The sequence below is a fragment of the Ctenopharyngodon idella genome, chromosome 13 (assembly GCF_019924925.1).
Source record: "Ctenopharyngodon idella isolate HZGC_01 chromosome 13, HZGC01, whole genome shotgun sequence".
NCBI classification, from domain to species: domain Eukaryota; kingdom Metazoa; phylum Chordata; class Actinopteri; order Cypriniformes; family Xenocyprididae; genus Ctenopharyngodon; species Ctenopharyngodon idella.
Window position 1 is genome coordinate 36,305,999 of NC_067232.1, and position 22,584 is coordinate 36,328,582.

The 22,584-nt window shown below is 37.3% G+C and overlaps 1 protein-coding gene across 1 annotated transcript; it reads right to left on the reverse strand.

The window, feature by feature from the left end:
- Positions 1 to 18,709: 18,709 nt before the first annotated feature.
- Positions 18,710 to 22,321, reverse strand: LOC127524849 (myb/SANT-like DNA-binding domain-containing protein 2). The gene is made up of 2 exons (XM_051916841.1): positions 21,800 to 22,321; positions 18,710 to 19,790 (listed from the first exon to the last, which is right to left on the reverse strand). Exons 1-2 carry the CDS (start codon positions 22,170 to 22,172, stop codon positions 19,213 to 19,215), a joined length of 951 nt encoding a protein of 316 aa, XP_051772801.1. The 5' UTR covers positions 22,173 to 22,321; the 3' UTR covers positions 18,710 to 19,212.
- Between the last annotated feature and the right edge of the window lie 263 nt (positions 22,322 to 22,584).

A 22,584-nucleotide genomic window follows, 5' to 3' on the forward strand; every position in this document is an offset into this window, starting at 1 on the left:
ACATGATAGCGATACACCACGTTGTGTTACAATTAATGAAAGACTTGATCTCTAAACTTTTATCAATGTTTTTGAAATAAGCTATCAGAAGCTAAAAAAGATGTTTTAAAGGGACACTGAAGGAAACTTTTTGAAACGTCTTCATGCAGCTCTTTTCACTACAACAACAGTTCATAATGACATCTGTCAATCTCCAATAAAGGCAAAAGACACCATAAGCATCATAAAACAAGTTTGTGTGCTATGTTTCAAGTCTTCTGATGCCATATGACAGAACATTAAGTGGTTATTCACTGAAAATATTCCCTTCCACTCTTAGATCAAATATCATACTTTTGGTGCAGGTCACACATCAGTGACATCATAAGTCATTTCATGTTTTAAGACCAAATGTCAAGCCTTACATGACATCACCATATTTGATTTGAGCTGCAGTGGAAGAAAATGATTCCTGTATGTTCCTGCATGCCACTGCTCCTCACACAAATCTTGTGATCTCAGAAGACTTATGTAGAATATAGCTGACAAGTGCTTTTAGTCCTTTTCAGATAACTGTTTTTGCAGTTCCTTTAAAAATTCTTCTTTCGTGTTCCACAGACAAAACAACAGCACATGAGTTTGGAACAACAGATGTGAGGGTGAGTAAAAAACTGAATTTTCTTTGTTGGGTGAACTAATCCTTTAATATCAGCTGACTAGGTTTGGTTGAGTGAGCTTCTGCCTCTCAACTACAAATAGCGCACAAATACTATGAGGTCCCAACACTGCTCTGCAAAAATACTTCTGACATTTTTATTTTATTTATTTATTTATTATTTATTTTTTAATACAAAAACAATGCCTGTTTTTCTGACCAGGCTCTTCGTAAATTACATAAATATGTGGAAAAGGAAACAACCGTGCCAGATGAGCCAGGCAGCCTCATGCAGGTTGAAACTGTTTGAAAAAAATCACAAGTTCAATTGAAAAGCAGCAAAGTATTTTTTCACACATGGGCCCTGTCATATGGTGATGATGTCTGTTCTCATTTTCCACAGATTTCTCTAGGCTGTTATGATTTCTCAGTGCCACTGAGAGCTTTCTTAATCTCAGTGTCAATAAGTATGCTAATGTAAAATCAGAATGTATTATTGAAGTTGCATATGAAAGGAAATAATGGTGCATTAGACTACTTTAAACACCTTGAGCAGTCAGTCATGGCCTTCCCCTGAACCTGCATTTGCATTTGTTAAAAAAAATAAAAAAAAACTTCACTAAAATCACTTCTTGTTCTGATAAACTGCCTCGTAAGTGCGTGACAGAACTTACACTAACTACACAGTCGCTCCATCATTGCAAACCAGAGCAAGAGCCTGCCAAGCTTTGGCTGCATGCATTCTGGGAGAGCCGACAGGCCTACACCTTGTTAACAGCACTCAAAGTGGCACTGAACCCAGCCTTTTTAAAATGTTCTCATTCCACAAAAACCTGCAAGGCCTCCAGTCATGGCCACGTAGCCTGTCTGTGCAGTGTAGAGAGGTAGGGGGCTATGGGACTGAGAGATTCACGCCGCATGCTGACAGAGTGCGCGAGAGAGAGGGGCTACGGGCTCGGCAGACAATGAGCCCTGACACATGCCAAATCAGCCTGAGTGCACACACAGCAGAGCCTTAAGGCAAGTGACAAGGTACCTGGCCTCAAAAATGAGCTCATCTTGCCTGAGTTCTGGACTTAAAGTGTGGCTTGAGAGTTACTTAGCTCATTAATGATAACTAGATTTGCATTTCCTGAAGGAAAAAGCAGTGTTTTCAAGGCAGCACAAGAGAAGTGTTAAAGTTTAGGGTACATATAAGTTCAAGGCTTTAGTTAACACATTTTAAAAAGCGTTTCAACACACGTCCATGTATTCTGTTAATTCCTTTGCGCTCTGTGTTTAGACATTTTTCAGAAAGCAAATAGATGTAAAAAAAAGAAGACTAATCCTAATTCATATGCAAATATTACAATATCTATATATTTCCATCCACGTATTTTTATGTGAAGTTTGGTATATTGCACAAAAAAGGGGGGAAAAAGAGAAAACACTAGCTAACGTCTCAAAAGATAAAATGGTCTGAGACGCTGTGTGATGAAAACACTAGTTTTAAAGCTTTAAAATACTGAAAAAAACTTGCAAATAACATTAAAATAAAACATATAAGGAGATTAAGAAAAAGTGTATATACATGTTAATCTATATCTACCAATTTAACGTTCTCAAAGGATACTCCTTTCATGATGATTTTATCAAAGCCACTGAATAATGGAAATTCTCAGACCAAATTTAGAACACCTTTTGCTCCTACCAATTGTCAGTCAGAATGTCAAGAATGACAAATCAGATTAAACACTTTTTTAAGAATTAATCACTTTCAAAATTTTGATTTGAAAGATTTTGCTGCCAACTAAATTAAACACATCTGTTTGAGTTAAGATGCCAAAACATCGTATTTTAATAAGTTATGATAACTTGATTGCTTTATTAATGACAACATAGGGTTTACATGTACTTCTGATCTTCAGATTTCATCCATCAGAAAGTAGAAAAAGATATTATAAAAATAATCTATAGCCTATGAATTTTGCAGTTTAACTCAAGTCCTCAGAAAAGACATTGTTGCTATGATGAACAGATTTAATTCAGGCTTTTATTCGTATACAAACATTCTTCAACATATAAAGAGAGCACATTAAATTTGGTAAAGGAAGGTCAAATGGCTGCTTGATGGACAAGAACAAACCTAATTGGTTCTTGCTCATCAAGCAAGCACAATTAAACATGTTTATCATATTTGATTAGCTCTATGTATGTGTGTACAATTCTACCTAATTACTGTGGTCTCATGTTAATTCATATATGTAATGTTTAGGACCTGTGGAAATATTTTTGAAATGATTTGTATTTTTATTGCTTGGCCTCGTGTATGCCCATTGTAAGTAGGCTTATATTAACTTGTTTCCTAAGGTAATCGAAAATAATGTAATTGAAGTGAATTAAAACCAAACAAATTCTTGTACCGTCTGTACAACAACTCAGCGGTGTCTGTTCAGGGATGCTTGCAGTCGGAGGAATGCTGTTTAAACTTTATTTTACTCTGCCATCTAAACTAAGAACAAATCACGAAAATCTTTTTGAAAGTGGAACCTGCACAATACCTTAGGCATTCACAAACATTTGGAAATGATGCAGGAATGTAAACGGCAGGGCTGTTTGTAGAGAGGGGCGGGGATTGAAATTCCCAGACTTCATCTCTTTTCATTGACTCCTAATCAAGGAGACAAGCCATGTGGAAATGCAGCTGCATTGATGGAGGGGATAGAAGGAGGTTGAAATTCATGGGAGTATGCAGTCGGGCTTAATTGCATATTTGCCAGCTCTTAGCAGGCCAAGTGGAAGACAATGGCAAGCTGTGCAGACAGGTAGAGAGTGAGATTTTTTTTTTTTTTTTTTTTTACAGGACACTGACTGATACGCCTCTGGAAAACATCTGCAGGGAGCCACGACTCCCTGGAGTTTGGGATTCAGGTTATCATTTCCCTGTGCAATCCAATGTGGCAAAATGTAAAATTGCTCTCCTACCACTTACTCCCTATCTAGATTATTATGACTCTAGGTGACATGAAGCCTGGATCGTAATATCCTTTTTGGATCAGCCTCAAGTCTGCAGACCACTATTCTGTTAAATTACCGTCTGATGAATATTGCACAAAAATGGAAAGCACTTTCTTCATCTGACATTATGGATATTCTAAGAATAATGGCAAACATGTTGCTGTCCGATGTCTTCAAATTGTTACCTGTGCCAAGCAACCGGCAAGGGACATTCCATTGATCAACATCTGCATTTCTTCAGCCTTCTATAAACTGTACAAAGTATGAACTGCTGCTGACTCTACATCATGGACACTACATCTACTGTCACTTTACAGTAAAATCCTAGATGGACCTCAAAGGGTCCATAAGAAAGTAGTCTTCTTGTAAAATGAAGCTTTACCTGTGAACATGAAGATACATTTATCGCTCTGACCGATTTTAAGTTGTATTTTTGGCCACCTCTTATAGCATTGACATTACCTGCGCACTAAGCAGTTGAATTAAATACACTATAAAACCCCACTCATTAAAGGATGTGCATTTATTGCATGGACAAAGCAAAAACATAATACTTAAAATGCATGCATGTGCAGAGTTCAGTTTAGTGATAAAATGTGCCCTCTTTAATGCTGTTAAACTGAAAAGCAAACTGTTTGCTGAAATATTCACAACATTAACAACATCACTGAAAAAAGCGTAGTTTGTCTGTCGGTCAATTCATGCATTTTCTTTCAGAATTTGACAGCAGAAAAAAATGGTATCATTTATTTTTTTAAAATGTATATATATATATATATATATATATACACACACACACATTTTTTATTTATTTATGAATCAAATGTAAATTCATGTTCATTACTCTTAACATTGACACATCTTCATTGTTAAATGAACATTACTTTACATTACATTAAAAAAAGAAAAAAAAGAAACCAAATACAATTCTATTTTGTAATTTGACATTAACAATGTATTGTAATAAATGTTCTATTTATCAAAACCAAGTCAATCTCATCAAGTTAGTGTTTTAAGCACTTCTACATTCATTCCAAAATAATAACTAAAGGCTGTTTTTATACAATTTATACAATATATTTTATTTGATTTTTTCTTTTAAATAGTCAACTTAGGCTATTTTGGATCATCACACAGTCTGTCACAGACACAAAGATGTACTTTTAATTTCACCAAGCTAAATGTACTAAAAATCATGTTTTCAGTTCATTTCAAGTTTGATTTTGACATGACATTCAGCGGTGATATCTAACTGGGTGATCTGTTTACTTACTTTTCAATTGAATCCATCATTTGTGCATTCAAACTGATTTCTGACTTCTGCTCTAACTTTACCTGCGGGTGTCGCTGTTGGGCAGTGTTTCTTTAGAAATACGAGTGACTTGCGCTCATAGACTGTAAAAAAATATGGACGTAGTGTCCGTGACGTCACCCGTAGATTTCTGAAGAGCATTTTTGAAGCGAAAATGAGGCCGCCGCCATCTTAGCTGTGCGTCACCGCACGTCACTCCCGGATAACTGAAAATGGGCAAAGAGGCGGGACGTGGTTGGAACCAAGGTGACTGGTTGCTGAAACCATGCCGGCCTATCACGTGATCATGTTAGCAGAAGGAGCTATCTATCTATCTTAGATAATATCTAAAATATTAATAAAGATAACAAGTTTATTAGAAAGTTCTAAAGGTGCATTGTCATTCCACGGTGTCTTTAAGATATAGATGCTCCAACACCAGTAATTAATTTGAGTCGGGTGTGCAAATAACAACACGCAAAATCAAACTTTATATACCCGTTTTATAACCCCAAACTACATACCTTTATAATGAAATAGCGATCGCGTGATGAATCCAATCCGTGGCACTTAATTGGGTAAAATGTAGATTGCAAAACAAAAAACAGTAGGCCTACTTTTTGTCCATAAAAGAGTTAAATCCATGAAATATTGATATATTATCCATTGTTTGCATCACATTTCTTCTGAATGATCTGCTCTCCATCATCGTTCTTCAAGAAATGATGCAATCTGAGCAGCGTTTATGTTGTAAAACTGTATATGATCGTATATATGTCACAAACAAATGAGCCTGCATCTAAAGTATAATTTTTCAAAATGCAGCACTTTTAGTTATAATATCCAAGCAGTGCTGTCAGTTTTATATCCTCCCGCCATTGTCATTGTAGTAAATCTCACAAACAAAAATTTTAGCCAATGCCAAGACGATCCAACAACGTGTGTTCTGTTTATCTTCCGCATGCATGCACATCTACACAGACACACATCTCTCTCGAGTCTCGACCATTAACGCAGCAAGCCATATTATTTTATAATTGTATAAAGTAATCCAGAAAAAAAGCACAAATACGGCTGAGACGCCAAATTCAGCGCCTGGAATTAGCTGAAGTAAAATGACGGCTCACAGACAGCAGCGGCAATCTACAAACCCGATTCCAAAAAAGTTGGGACACTGTACAAATTGTGAATAAAAAAGGAATGCAATAATTTACAAACCTCATAAACTTATATTTTATTCACAATAGAATATAGATAACATATCAATTGTTGAAAGTGAGACATTTTGAAATGTCATGCCAAATATTGGCTCATTTTGGATTTCATGAGAGCTACACATTCCAAAAAAAGTTGGGACAGGTAGCAATAAGAGGCCAGAAAAGTTAAATGTACATATAAGGAACAGCTGGAGGACCAATTTGCAACTTATTAGGTCAATTGGCAACATGATTGGGTATAAAAAGAGCCTCTCAGAGTGGCAGTGTCTCTCAGAAGTCAAGATGGGCAGAGGATCACCAATTCCCCCAATGCTGCTGCGAAAAATAGTGGAGCAATATCAGAAAGGAGTTTCTCAGAGAAAAATTGCAAAGATTTTGAAGTTATCATCATCTACAGTGCATAATATCATCCAAAGATTCAGAGAATCTGGAACAATCTCTGTGCGTAAGGGTCAAGGCCGGAAAACCATACTGGATGCCCGTGATTTTCGGGCCCTTAGACGGCACTGCATCACATACAGGAATGCTACTGTAATGGAAATCACAACATGGGCTCAGGAATACTTCCAGAAAACATTGTCGGTGAACACAATCCATCGTGCCATTCGCCGTTGCCGGCTAAAACTCTATAGGTCAAAAAAGAAGCCATATCTAAACATGATCCAGAAGCGCAGGCATTTGCTCTGGGCCAAGGCTCATTTAAAATGGACTGTGGCAAAGTGGAAAACTGTTCTGTGGTCAGACGAATCAAAATTTGAAGTTCTTTTTGGAAAACTGGGACGCCATGTCATCCGGACTAAAGAGGACAAGGACAACCCAAGTTGTTATCAGCGCTCAGTTCAGAAGCCTGCATCTCTGATGGTATGGGGTTGCATGAGTGCGTGTGGCATGGGCAGCTTACACATCTGGAAAGGCACCATCAATACTGAAAGGTATATCCAAGTTCTAGAACAACATATGCTCCCATCCAGACGTTGTCTCTTTCAGGGAAGACCTTGCATTTTCCAACATGACAATGCCAGACCACATACTGCATCAATTACAACATCATGGCTGCGTAGAAGGAGGATCCGGGTACTGAAATGGCCAGCCTGCAGTCCAGATCTTTCACCCATAGAAAACATTCGGCGCATCATAAAGAGGAAGATGCGACAAAGAAGACCTAAGACAGTTGAACAACTAGAAGCCTGTATTAGACAAGAATGGGACAACATTCCTATTCCTAAACTTGAGCAACTTGTCTCCTCAGTCCCCAGACGTTTGCAGACTGTTATAAAAAGAAGAGGGGATGCCACACAGTGGTAAACATGGCCTTGTCTCAACTTTTTTGAGATGTGTTGATGCCATGAAATTTAAAATCAACTTATTTTTCCCTTTACATTTCCATATATTTTCTCAGTTTAAACATTTGATATGTCATCTATGTTGTATTCTGAATAAAATATTGAAATTTGAAACTTCCACATCATTGCATTCCTTTTATATTCACAATTTGTACAGTGTCCCAACTTTTTTGGAATCGGGTTTGTACCTGTCACTCAAGTGACCACGACCTTAATTATGCAGAACTTTAAGGCTTAATATAATTTAAATGGATGAGTTATAAAAAAAATTCACCCCCCTCAGAGTTGTCATGAAGGGCAAAATTAGCAGTATAGACCAAAACCACAATTTGTACCAAGCTGTAAACATGTTTTTTTCTGATGTAAATTTAGCCGTTTTAACATGGGACTCAATGAGATTCTGCTCTCTTTTGGAGCCTGTCCCTAGCGGCCAGTCGATGAATTGCAGTTTAAGTCACTTCCGTATTGGCTTCACGAGAAACTGGGGTTTCCGCTTGCTTGCACTCTTTTTAATGTTGTAATTTGTAATATTTGTGTTGTTTTATACGTAATATGGATTATTTTCTCATCCAATTGTTTTTTTTGAGGAGGCACTGCCTCCCTTGCCTCCTCGGAGGAAACGCCCCTGATATATATATATATATATATATATATATATATATATATATATATATATATATAGTAAAGACATAATAAAGAGGTGTGTTAAATACTTGGGATATATTAGGGCTGTCAAGCGATTAAAAATTTGATCTGATTAATTACATGATGTGCCAATTAATCTAATTAATCAAATTTGGCTGAGAAATTAAAATTACCCCTAAAAGATCATTTAAAGTCATTATTGTCACATTTTGAGTTTGTTTTTTGATTGTCTTTCTGTTCCATTCATGTCTGAGTTTTCTTTGTTAATCTTCTCAGTTTGTTCATGAAGCCGGGTGCACACTGTGCAGTTTATAATAGTCCTTTACAATTGTTGCTTGTCAGACTGTACGAACATGACCCTCATGTCACACTGTGGGATCTCAGCTGTCATTTATGTCAGACTGTACGACAGTCAAGACGCGTTAAAAACGGACGCGTGCTTGAAAACTTGTCCGGAGTTTTACATCATCAACCCACACACATTCAGTGACAGTGAGCTGCATTACATGTGGGACTGAAATGGTGGCTAACAAAGAAATCTCTAGTGTTAATTTTGATCACGGCTTATCTTGAAAAACAAAGACAATTTGACGTTTGTCGTAGGAGAAGTCACACTGCAGGACTGTGCACCAAATCTTCTGACACTGACAGAATTTCGTCTGAGGTAAAATTTGATCGCAATGGTCATTAATCGGCTGTTGGTGAACATGTCAAACTAGCGACTAGAGACTACAGATTTTTGCCTAGGATTATAGGAATCTTTTAGGATTCTCAAAATTTGTCTCAGGTGACTAAATCGTGGCCAAAATCGCAGTGTGCACCCACCTTTAGTTCAGTCTTCCTCGTTTCCTCCATGGTTACGAACTGATTAGGTTCCTTAGTTCAGGTGTGTCTTATTAATTAGTCTCGTTAGCTCCTGTTTCCTATATTTATAAGCCCTCAGTTTCTGTCTGTCCAGTCACTGTTATGTTAACATGCGTTTGCACTGCCTGTTTGCCTGCCTTTTGATTTGGAATTAAAGCTTTTGAGTTTTTGGAAACCTGATTCTTCTGCCTCCTTCGGATATCCTCCATACATCGTTACAGATAACTGGACCCACCAAAACAAAATAAAATGGCTGAAGACCATCTTCTCTCTCTCTGCCAAGATGGTCATCCTCTGGAGCAGTATGTGGAGGAGTTTTTAAAATCTTACCATCTGGTGAGTTGGAGCAACACCACTCTCAATGCCTGCTTTCAGATGGGACTGGATGGTGAGGTTATCTGGTTCCTATCGCCTGGTCCTTGTGATTTACTATTAGTTGATTCCATTAATCTTATCCTTTGGTTAAATGGTTCTGATTTCTTGGTGGAAGAAGTTCACCTCACCCCAAGCCTGCAACCAAACCCTCCACATTCCTTAACATCGGGACCATCTCAGCCGCTCTAGAGTCCATTCCAGTGCCAGAATCCTTCATATTCTCCTGGGAGAGGACAATATTGAGCCCAGCCCAAAAAAGGAGGTGACAAAGGGAAAAAATCCTACCTTCAACACTGAAATTCCAGTGTTTGAAGTCTCCATTCCAGAGTCTCGTCCCGTCATGGCCACCATTCCAGTGTCTCAGCCCATCATGGCTACCATTCCAGAGTCTTGTCCCATCATGGCCGCCATTCCAGAATCTCGGCCCAAGATGGCCTGTGACTGTGGCCATAGTGGCCGAGCCTGGGGTCCTGGACAAGGCCATGAAGGCCCATCCTCCCTGGCCCCCTGAACTGTCGGATCCTTCCTGGCACCCTGAAGTGTCGGATCCTCCCTGGCCCCCTGAACTGCCGGCTCCGCCCTGAAACTGTTGGGTCCTCCCTGGCCCCCTGAATTGTCGGATCCTCCTCGGCCCCCTGAACTGCCGGCTTCCTATTCATCCAAAGCCACCTCTGAGGGGCTACGCCATGACGTACTAAGCTATGTCCTACGCTATAACGCAAAGTATGTCGTGTCATTGTGTAGAACATCATGGCATTGTGTACTACATTGCAGAAGTTGACGCTTTTTTTTTTTTTTTCGTTGAATGCATGACTGTCTCTATTGCTATTTTTCTATTGCCCTGTTTTTCTTTTGAAAATCAGTCACGAAAACTGGACTCTGAGAGCTTTCAAATGATATACAGTTTGTCAAGATTACTTTAGGTTTAGATTAAGATATTATAGTTAAAAATGTGTAATCACAAATGTCCCACAGGAGCAGTCAGTCTTAAAAATAGTGGTTAAAAATATTTTTATAAATCATAAATTCATAAATGTATTCTTTGTAATGTGTCACTCCAAAATACATTAGCAAAATATATAAATATGTATAGTATTTTTATGTCACAGTAGTCACTTTACTTGAGCTGTCTCTTTAATACCGCTTGGTTTATATACTTGTTGCTGCTGATTCGGCTAACATTTTTGACACACCCACCAAACAAGAGAAAACATATGTGAAACCTGTTTCACACCGTTTCCAGGAAACATGTTGTTCAACCCGGAAACCATAGCAAAACGTTGCACACCGGTTTGAGCTTGAACGTGCCCGTTCTTGGCCCGGTGTAGTGACAAATTGGGTCCCCCCTGAAATCGGGTCTCCATTAGGACCCCATGTGATCCCATTGGTTCAAATTGCTTTTAATAGGTACTCTCTTTAACGCCTGTTTACAACTCCTACAAAATCATGTTATGATAAATGCTGTTTCAACTACGTTATAATGACCATTTTGTCTGTATTAGTTAGCTTATATACTAGCATAGCATACAGATACCCGATTAGCCTGATAGCTTAGTTTATACACGCATTTGCACTTACCCTACATGTATTCACAATCATCTTTAATGTAATTATGTGTTAAATTAAGTTTTAAATGTCCAGATATTTCAGTTATAAATAAAACAAATTAATGATGTTCAATTATTCACTTAATAGGCTATTATAATTATTAGTTATTAATTAACAGTTAATCAAGTGAAAGAACGCTCATGGTTTTAATATGCACTAAATTGTTTTCTTACACATTATATAGTATATGGTATTTTAAATTAATATCATTCCTATATACTTAGGATAATCATTAACTGACACTTTGGGGAGACCTGATTTCGAGGGGGGACTTGATTTTTCATGACACCGGAAATCTGAATCGTGCTGGTAAAATTCGCTAAGTGATGTCGCCACTCAGGATTGGTCACTTGTCTGTTGCCTGGCTACCAGTTGCTCTGTAGCTGGCTGCGCTTTATTTGAGCGATGTAAACACAAATTAATAATGAAATTAAATAAATAAAACTTTCTCATCATCCTCCATAACGCAGTCGTTATTTACATCTCATATCATCAGTAAACCGTTGCGTTACCGAGGCAACGACAGACGCTTTTGTATCACATTCAAAAGAGCGCCGTTATCAGTCCCACAGTGGAAAATGAAACCGTAACCGTACCAGCTGGCCCGGATCGCCACGGAATGAAACGGTTATGCAATCAGAATCGTTTGGCTCGACGATGGAGAAGTGGCTTTTGCCTACCTCTTGTTGTGTTTTGTTCATAAAAAATGCTGACACTTAAATTAATTGTTTTGCCACTTTTGCACTTGTTATTAATGTATTTTGAATGCAAAAGGCACTTTAGTTTTTCAAAAAAAATTATTGTTGATTTGTTATGCATGTTAATTAAAAACTAGTTTTGTAATAACCAATTGTTCCGGACCTTTGACATTGATGAAAATTCAGATTTGGACCTTTGAATGTAGACTTTGAGAACCCCTGGTGTATAATCTACTTACTGGGTAAGGAGATTTCTAGTTCCCAGAATGCTTTTCATGGGATTTAATTGGAAGAGAAAATGTTGAATTTGTTTATCTTATTGTGTTTTTAAGCAAGATGAATAAGTAGAAGGCTTGTTATTATTGTTTAATATTCTATTAAGGTGGGATTTAGAAAAATGTTTGCCATGTTGGGGGTTTTGGGGGAAACCGTCACGGTGATGAGTAGAGCCTGACGTTAGGTTTAAGACAAGTTAGCATAGTGGATTATATGAAATTCTTTACTCAATAAGCAATTGTTAATAATGATATTGTGGTTCGTTACCACTGCATACTGCTTATTATGTATAGTGAGATAGAACTAATACTTGTTAGTGATTAAAATCTGATTTATTGCTGCGAGCCATTTCTTTTCGGACAATTCGGCTCAATGAACTGGTTCAACAAAGCAATTCATAGGTTCCTGACATCATAAATGATCACAAGGCATTTCTTTTCTAACAACTCAGTCATGTTATATTAATGAAACATTCAAATAAAGTCATTTGTGTCAACGCATTTTGAAACATTCAAATAAAAAGTTATTTGTGTGCGCATATTGCTGATTATTGCCTTCCATTCACCTAAGTAGTGGTCAGTTTCATTCGCGGATTATTTTTTGTCAGATACGACTGACCAGTATTGAGTAGCCTACATCTTGGATAAGATTCGCAACTACAGCACACATTTGATGCACAAACGCGGATATGTTCTACGTGTCTAAAGTATATAGAAAGAATAAACCACTCTTATAAACTCATTAATTTCACTTAACAATTTAAAATATAATCTGCATGCAAAATAAACCATAGTAAAATTTATTTACATCTCTCGACAGAAATGTTTTTGCAGGTTTTAATAAAATGTTATTTAACAGTATTCATAAAAAGCATATTTCCAGTACGTGCCTCAGGCTTGCATTGTATCGTCAACTCACTCATCAGACTCCTCGGCAGGGGCGGTTTGTTCATTAGGGCAATAGGCCGACGCACCACCAAAGTGAGAAAGGGACGGATTTTTTTCAACCACAGTGTTACGCTAGCTGTCAATGCTAGGCTGTTTTGTTCTGCATCTGGATATAGGCTATAGTCGATTCAGCGTCAATCACGTTCTGTGGAGTACCGCCTCTTTTTGGGCGATTTCACTCTGGCCGAGATTTGCACCGAGTGCTCCCATAGACCTCCATTCAAAAAACTTTTTATTCGAACTGCAGGCACTGCAATGCATTCTCTATGGGTTCCAGGAAGGCTAGCACTAACGTGCTTTCGTCATCATACGTAACCTTAACTTGTGCAGCGATTGGTGGAAACGTCTCTATTTATAATCTTTAAGCTAAAGTGACATCCAATAATTTCCTCAGTGGATAAATTACATTTCACAGACAGTTTCTCCATCTGTAAATGTTAGAAAGTCGAGAAAATATTTCCATTTTGCTGTCCAGGAGACAGGAGTGGAAGCACAAACTTCCATGAACGAGCGCCGCCATGCATGCGCGCCAAACAGACGGAGCGCAATAATTCTGACTAAAATATACATTTAGCTAAAATATTTGTTTTTGTTTGCGAACATAAATGTGCCATATCAAAGACTATAGAGTAACACAAGACATGTCACTCGTATTGTTTTGAATGGGAGAAAGTGTAACGCACAACATGGCGGAATAAGTCCCGCCTTCAAAATAAAGAACCAATCGCCGACTGGTAAAGTCATCGCGTCACTGCAGCAGCCGTTAGAAGCACCGGTTTCTATAGAACAGTCAGACGCGCGCCTCCGAAATGAGGCACAAGAGACACGCATTTAGGTCTGCGCATGCGCATTAGCTTGATCCAGCCTAAAAAATACAGTTTTTTTTTTTTTTTTTGTCATGATTCGAGCGTTTGGAAAAAAATTTATGAGACAGATATTGTCAGATTTCATTGGTGATTTCAAATATGAAATTTAATCCAAAGCTTGGCAAACAGCTTTGGAGAATTTTATGTTTCCCCATTCAAAGAGATAGGAGTTGCACTTGCATGCCCGAGAGGCGTTTCAAAGATGGCCGCCGAGTGAAAATGACTTGTCTATGGCTTTGGCCATATGTAGAATTTCGAACCTACACCTAAGTGTATTTTTATGATAGCAGTAACTGTAAAGTGATTATTGTAGGGTAATCATAATAGACTAAAAATTAGTCTGTGCTTTTTTTATTTTCAGTTTTAGTTTAGTGAATGTAACTTCTGCTTTAAAAAGCATTATTTTGTTTTTAGATTGTAGTGTCACAATGTTAGAATGTAGGCCTCATGTAATTTGACCCCTTTTTTGCGCATAATATAGACTACATGGTTACATTCATGTTTGTTTTCATAGCCTTCAATACTAACATTGTTTGTAGGAAAATATTGGGCAGGATATGAAATTAAAAAAAAATTAATTAAATACAGATTTTATATCGCCCAGCCCTATGGCATGCTTTAAATACTGAATTTTCCATGTTTTAGATGAGCAGTAGTGATACATTACATCACATTATTTAACAATTAGCCCATTCTGCATCTCTAATTCTTTTTTTTTTTTTTTTCTTTGAAAAATTTAAAGTTTTTTTTTTAAACGTAATTAATTAATCTAATTAATGTGTTAAATCGACAGTAAAATGCAGGAAGTTTTCTGTGTGTGAGGGTTAGAGGATATAGAGTGGCAAGAAAATTGAAAAATGTGAGAAAATGTGAATCTTTTGGATTTTCTGGATTAATTGATCATATCAATCGCTCAATGTCATATTCATTAAAGTCACAAGTAGACAAAACACAATGTAGGCTAGGGGGGGCGCCAACCATGATCTTGCATACCCCTCAGCAAATGTGCAGTTGCGCCCCTGGACCGGCTCAGTTCTTTTTGAGTCCTCGGTAATCCTCTGCAAACTTCGACAGTTGGTTGAACTGGCTTATTCGGTTCTTTTCGAGCCGGACGTGCTACTTCGACTGTGTGTCTTGCGTCATCAACCCGAGCTAAGTTCGATTAAGTTCGATCAGTGAACCGGCTCGACCGGTTACTTCCTGAGAACCGGCTCAAAAGAACGATTCGTTCAAGAATCGAACATCACTAATGCATGTCGAATTAAAAGCTGTGTCCAAAACCGCTCACTCGTTCACTCATTCACTAATCCCTACAGTGTATGGATAAAAGATAAGATAAAACTGACACACGATAAAACCATTTAATCCTACATGTTACTTACATTATAACATAATGTTAATAACAATAACAATCATAATGACTTTATTTTGTAATCATACATGCCTCCGTGCCAGCTTTTTAGTTTCATCGATTGTATCATTTGTTTTTCATGCTTAATATGTGTTCATAATCATTAAATACTATAAAATACTGCAAACAAAAATAAACACATTAACAATGGTACATTGTTTCATGTATTTATTCTTTTTAATAAAGTTTTTTTAGTTTGTTAGAAACTCTCACGCTCACAGATGACGTGGTTATGACTTGAATACGCTACCTACAGATGATTAACGTTTTTTTTTGTTTTTTTTAAATCATCCACTAAATTATCATCTCTTAAAGTTTAATGAGTTAACAACAATGCCACAAATTATTAAAACACCTTGCTGTTAGTAAAACACATTAAATAGATGTAATGCCTACATAATACATTTTGATAATAAAAATAATAGCCTATATTTTTACCTTATTAATATAATTTCATTTTTAAAATTTATCTAGTAGGTTTATTTAAGTAATGATTAATTTAAAAAAAAAAGAAAAAGAAAAAAATATATAAATTACATGAAATAAATGTTAAAGCAGAAATAAGAAAGTAATCTCTGGATTACACTCGCTCGGAATTCCGCTCTGTTACACGCGCACTCAGTCCTCTCTGCATTGGATTTTGGGAAATAGTGCTTCAGCAAATGTACATCGAATGTACACTCGAAATCAGAGATAATTGTGGGTATAAAGTAGTAAACGAATGTAGGGAATGAAGTCGATCACTCAGAATTCGGACACCACTACAAAATGGCCAACACCCGATATAGTGGACTATATAGTGGATAGGGAGCGGTTTCGGACACAGCTAAAGTGTGTTCACTGGAGTTATTTGAAATATATTGGTGCTTACTCAGTTGAATTATGTTTCTGCTACACAAAGTATTTGAGTTGTTTTTATGAGGAAAATTGAGTTGAAATTACTTAAGGGTGCATGGTGAAGACATGTAAAGGCTTAGAAGTCTGATTCAAATAGTTGCCTCAATTTTAGTAAAACCAAGGCGATATTTTTTTACAGTGCAAGTCATGTGACCCACATACTCCAAACAGACTCAACTATGATAATGATAACAGTATTGGATGAAAAAATTCTTTCTCATGCCTCCTACAAGAGACTAAGGGTGTTTTCACACTTGGGTCCTCTTTAAAAGAACCAAACTCAGACCCCTTTAAGTGGACCAGAAGGTGGAACAAGTGAAAAAGGACCCAGTTCTCTTTATGTTCATACTGTACTTGTACCTAAAGGAGGACTCAGATCCTTTTTGGTCCACTTAAAGCACTAACGGGGTGTGGGATTACAAATTTAAGAATCTGTTTAAGATCTGCTGATCCTACGTCCTGACATAACATCATATGAAATACTAAGGTGAAGTACATTGTATTTAACATTTTGAGGTAAAAAGGATGACTTTCTAAGAAAATCAAGTCAGGCAGCCCAGTTGTCTTTATGCACTTCCTGACCATTTGGCATGACAAGCTCAAGACACAGCTGTGCCTTTGTCTCTATGATAACGTGAAGGTATGGGCTATACTGTCAGACTGATTGGGTTAGCACCTATGCATTTGAATGCTTTGATCTTCCTACTGGAAGTCAAACTATGTGTGAATGTTTACATAGTCTTAGTTCTCGTGACCAGCTACTGTTTATACCATTTGGGGTACTATTATCTACACAGTCGGGGGTAATTGCCTGTATTGTCTTTAGATGCTTTTGTTTTAGTGGTCACTTCTAAGGCTGTGTGTAAGGACAACACCTTTAAGGACTGCCCACTGAATGCCTATAAAACATCATGTATACACTGCCTTAGTTAGACTTGGATGACTACAGCGACGCACAGCGCGTTTCTCAATAAAGAGTAACTTCTGCTTGAAAGATATCCCAACGTCTCCTGGTCTCTGCTTCGATAAGGAAAAAGTTTCCTACAGGGGTCTCAGACCTCTTTGTGTTCATACTGTTTCCTTTTGGGACCTCTACTGTGCAAGATGGCTGACACTATACATATGCTAATTTTCCTGTACAACATGTTTTTAAAATTAAAAGAGAGAAATAGCGAACACCTTAAAAAAAATGAAAGAAATCAAAGCACAACACAACAAACGAATGCAGAGCATAAGGAGAAGAAAAACATGGCAAACAAAACTCCTGCTGAAGCAGCATTGTTTATCTCTGGGACTTCACCTTATGATGCTGACTTCAGTGATGCTGACAATTGAGCTATCTCCTCAAAGGTTAGTTTTCTCACTTACATCACATGATTTGATATCATACCTTTCATCTAAACACCTTACTAATTTGTGTTTTTCCCATATAATATCATGGTTTCTTAATAACCACTTACTGTTGAATATTTTAAAGATCCTGTTGGACCAGAAACCGATCACGCCTTTGGTGGGAAAGCACTGAGTCTTGGTCTGACTTTGATTGGAACAGAAACTTCAGGATGAGTAGGGAGACATTCCTGTTTATATGCCATGCACTAAGACCTTATATTGAACGGACGACGACACGCTACAGAAAACCTTTAACAGTGGAGAATCTGGTTGCAGTGGCTTTATGGAGACTATCTACTAATACAGAGTATCGGACCATATCTCACCTGTTTGGGATCTACAATGTGCATAATTACAAGAGGAAGTTGTGCAAGCAATTGTACAAATTCTGATGCCACAGTTGTGTGCATGATGCACGTGTTTTTGCAAATTCTAGCCTTTTCAGAAAAGGTCAGCCTGGGAGGCTTTTTCCAGCATCAATTGAAGATTTTCAGGGTGTACCTGTACCTTTAACAATCATAGGTGATGCTACTTACCCCCTTTTGCCATGGTTACAAAAACCATTTGCAGAGGGACAAGGTTTCACTCAAACCCAACAACAGTACAACTACAGATTAAGCAGAGCAAGAATGTGCATTGAACGGGCTTTTGGAAGACTAAAAGCTCGCTGGCGGTGTTTGCTCAAAAGGAACGATCACAGTACCAAAATCATCAACACAATAATTGCTGCTTGTTGCACTCTGCACAATATATGTGAGAGCAGAGGTGAAGAGTTGGAGCCAAATCTCATTGAAGATGAAACAGAAGTAACCAGCACAGAAAATGATGAACCCGTTGCAGATGACATAACAGGAGAAGACATACGCACAGCACTTGCTTCGTATTTTGTGGTTGAGTGCACTATATATATATATATATATATAGTGTGTGTAGTAAATATATAGTTTATTTCATAATTGATTAAAAACATTTATGTAGTTTACATAATACAGTTTGATGGAAACTTGTTTAAAATTGAATTTTCTGAAATATTTTTGAGCATGTGAAGGACACATGCATGTAGTTCTACAGTTCCTTAGGAAAAACACTGCTAAAACACTAAGTTAAATGATAGACTAAATATACTGTAAGCATACACCTGTTTTTTCTCCTATATGATACTGATAAAAATGTGAAAAAAAAAAATATATATAAAGAATATAGACATCAACTGTTTTTTTTTTCTCAAATAAACACAGGTACAAACAATTTAATTTGTTGTAAAGCATTTTATTGACCACGCATTGTAAAACTGCTAAACATCAAGAAATAATTTTTAAAAATACTGCTTCACACAATACAATAATAAAAAATACATGGTCTCTTCTTTTATTGCAAATATACTCAAAACAAGTATTGATCAGCAATGATGGTCCTGCTCTCATAAAACATACCTGAAAATTATTAAAATAAAAACAATATTAGCTAGTTAATTAACTGTCAGCATACAGTGCCCAGACATTTGAACAGTAGACATCTGAACTGTGACCATTCAGAACTGTGGTAAACAACAATCTGCTACAATATATGCTTTTTTTTTTTTTTTTTTTTTTAACACATTTTAAAGTTACAGCAAACCAGGTACCCTCTACAGAGTCAAAAATAAAACTGTCTTTTCATTTAAAAAGTGGATAAAGTATTTCTCTTTAAAAACAACCCTTGGAACATCAATAAATATATCATCAAAATTCCATCAACAAACTGGAATTTCATTATTTATCAGAATTGCTCAACTCATGCAAGATAGCAGACAGTGTCTGCTCACTACTGCTGGTACTACTGACTCCTTGACCAGTAACCGAAGCACTTGGTTGGTGTATGACAGGCAAAGTATGAAAAGATGATTCTTCTGTGGGGTACAAAGGTGTGTGAATAGGAGGAAAAGTGTTAGTTACAGCTGAGTTCATCACTTGACACAGCATCCTCATCATAGCCTGATCATGTTCCTGTGCACGGCGTCGCCTCTCTTCTAACTCCATTTGGAGCTTGTAACGCTCTCGTTCCAACTCCAGTTCTCTCTGGTGCCGTTCCTCTTCCTTTAGCAAAAACAGATGATGGTCTTTCTTCTGTTGTTCAATGACTGATAAAATCAAAGTGGTAATTTGTTGTAGAAAACTTTTCTTCTCTTCTTGGTTGGATTTGCTAGTCTTTCTCTTTGCTTCCAATGGATGACTGCTTGAAGTCCCCTCATCACTGGTTTCTACTGCAGACTCAGTAGAAGGTATGGAGCTGTTATCAATACTGATGCTGCTGCTGTTGTTGTGGTTGTTGTTGTTGTCATCATCAGTTGCTAATGAAAGATGATAGGCACACATTTAGGACATTTAGGGCAAAACATAGGTAATAATAATAATAATAATAATAATAAATAATAATAATTAAAAAAAAAAAAAAAAAAACATTTAATAGGACTTCTTGGGGGGAATCTTGAGTTTCTAGAGTAGTAGTGCATCCTTCATATCTCCAAAAAGACTTTAGTTTAATCATATTTATAAAAAAAAAAGCTGTACCGAGTATTTCCGAAAAAAAAAAAAAAAAAAAAAGCCGAGTGCATGGAGGCGTGTCGTTGTGAGCGGAGATAGAGTGACACGCTATCACGTGTACGCGCAGCTTTTGTGTAGAGATCGTCTACAAGCTATCATTGGTAAGCTAAACAACTGTATTTAAACACACAATACACCATCGCATTGTCCCTGGATAACTTTTGAATCACTATAATGAATATAGCGTATGAATGATGAATAACGAATTTATTAATTCACTACGTTCGTGTTGTTTACATTACGTTATATGAACTCAGGCGCCTATTGCCAACAAAACAGACATCTGAAGCAGTTTTACTCACCACCTGCGGTTCCGACTCATGACTGAGATCATTATCGCTGTGACCGCTCCATCTTTCAGTTTCAAACGATCTGTAAATCCAGCGTAGAACTGGGCCTCGTTTATAAAACCATAAGCGCCGATCCTGAGGGCTCGAGCAGCCACGGAAAAACACGAGATATTCTCCATTCATTTTAACCAATAAAAAGTGATTGTAACTATCAGTTTCTATGGTTATTTTAATAACAAATGTCGAGAGCGCATCAATGTATTGCGTGAAAACAAAACTCTCAGCTCCTCTTAACGCTAGGTTCTTTGGGAAGCAACGTTATCTTTCTCTCACAACCAAAATCACACTTCTTTGGTGACATTGTTGATTTCGTGCAGCGCTGCCGACGACTTCCGTAAACCCGAACGCGCGTTGATAGGCGTCCTATTGCTCTCTCGCTCTGGTCGACGTGCGCGCCCGCGCCCTTCCGGTAGAAGTGCCCGTACAAGGAAATCCCGCCCTCGTTGACGTCACTCAGGACCACGCTTGAAAAAGAAATCCGACCTCTGTGACGATTTGGAAGAGAATTTTTGAAACTTTGGCCATGTTTAGCATGAGAATCCAACTCTTTAACAGTGTAAATAAGTTAGAATACATGAAATAGCATTATACCCCCCCTTTAAATGCTACCACATCCATAGGCTGCTTTAAGGAATATTCCTGGTTCAATAGTTCCACTGACTGAACAGCATTGCATAATGTTGATTATCACAAATTTGTGGATATTTTGTGTATTTTTATTGTGTGTGTGTGTGTGTGTAACATTTGAGAGAAAAGAAAAACTTGACTGCAAATCACAAAACCAACCACTGTGTGTACCAGTGGAGCTTTGCTGGCATCTAATGGGGAAAGTTTGGTACTGAAAGTTCATTTTTTGAGATATTTAGATTTAGGGTTTTGAGTTTCAAGCAGTTTTAGAGTTCAACATGTTTCATAAAAATATATTTTATATATAAAATAATGTTCATAAATAATTTTCAAAAATTAAACATTTCACTTTTTAAACTTTTTATACTTCAACAATAATCTGCCAATAATCTGTCTTAAAATGAGACCAAACTTAAATCTGTGCTCCAAAGCTTAATTTTTTATGACAGTTTTTGGACATGGACATTTTTGTGTAACTTTTATTAATTGATGCACAAGAGTAAAAAACAAAACAAAACAAAACAAAAAAATAACATAAGATGAAAATAACTTGTTTAATTTTAGTTTCATAAAGAAGACTACTGTAAACTCTGTTATCCCAGTAAACAATTAAGATAACTTTAAAAACGACTTTTACAACGAATTTTTTAAAAACATGATGCTTCAAATGTTGTGTTGGCTTTGTAAAAATATCATTAAGCCAAATTTATCTTTGAAAATAATTGTATAATGATTCTACGAGCAGATGAATAGGTAAAGCAAGTTTGAAATGAACATACCATTCTCGTCCTCATCCTCCATGTCAAAACTTCGTCCATCTATGGCATTTAATGGGTTTGCACAGGGGCTTGTCCCAAGGATTTCATCTAACAAATCGTAGACAGGCCACTTGACATCGGCTGATTGCCCACTACACCGCAGTTTATCACGTATGGCCATGTATTTCTGGCGTAACTTTTTAACTGTAATTCGGCACTGCAAGTCGGTTCGGTTATATCTTCTGTCTCTCATTTTTGCGGAAAACTGCAGAAAGACTTTTGTATTTCTGTGGGTGGTTGATAGTTGTTGTTTTATGTAGTCTTCCTTCCAAATTTGAAGAAGTGCTGTAGTTTCCTCATCGGTCCATAACACCCCTCTTCCAGCAGCAGCCATGTTGAATAGCGCGATTTATACGGAGGGGCGTTACGACCAAATTAATTAAAATATGCGAACAGAAAAATCAAGCGAGTGAGCCCAGAGCGGTTTGTGTTCAGATTGCGTGTTTTTAGCGAACCGTACCATAAGATGAAAGCGAACCGTACCGAGACCACCTCCCGAGATGGTCTCAGTTCGGTTCGTCTTTAAGGGGTCTGAGATCGTTTGGAGAACACAAGAACCGCTTGTGTCAGGGGCTGGGGGCAGGGTTACCGTGACCAACAAGAAACTTTTGAAATAGCATTTTTGAAATAGCAGCTAATAGAGCTGCACGATTCTGGATAAAATGAGAATGACGATTTTTTGGTTTTAAATAGAGATCGCGATTCTCCCACGATTCTGAATAGACAACTAAACAAAATAACATCTA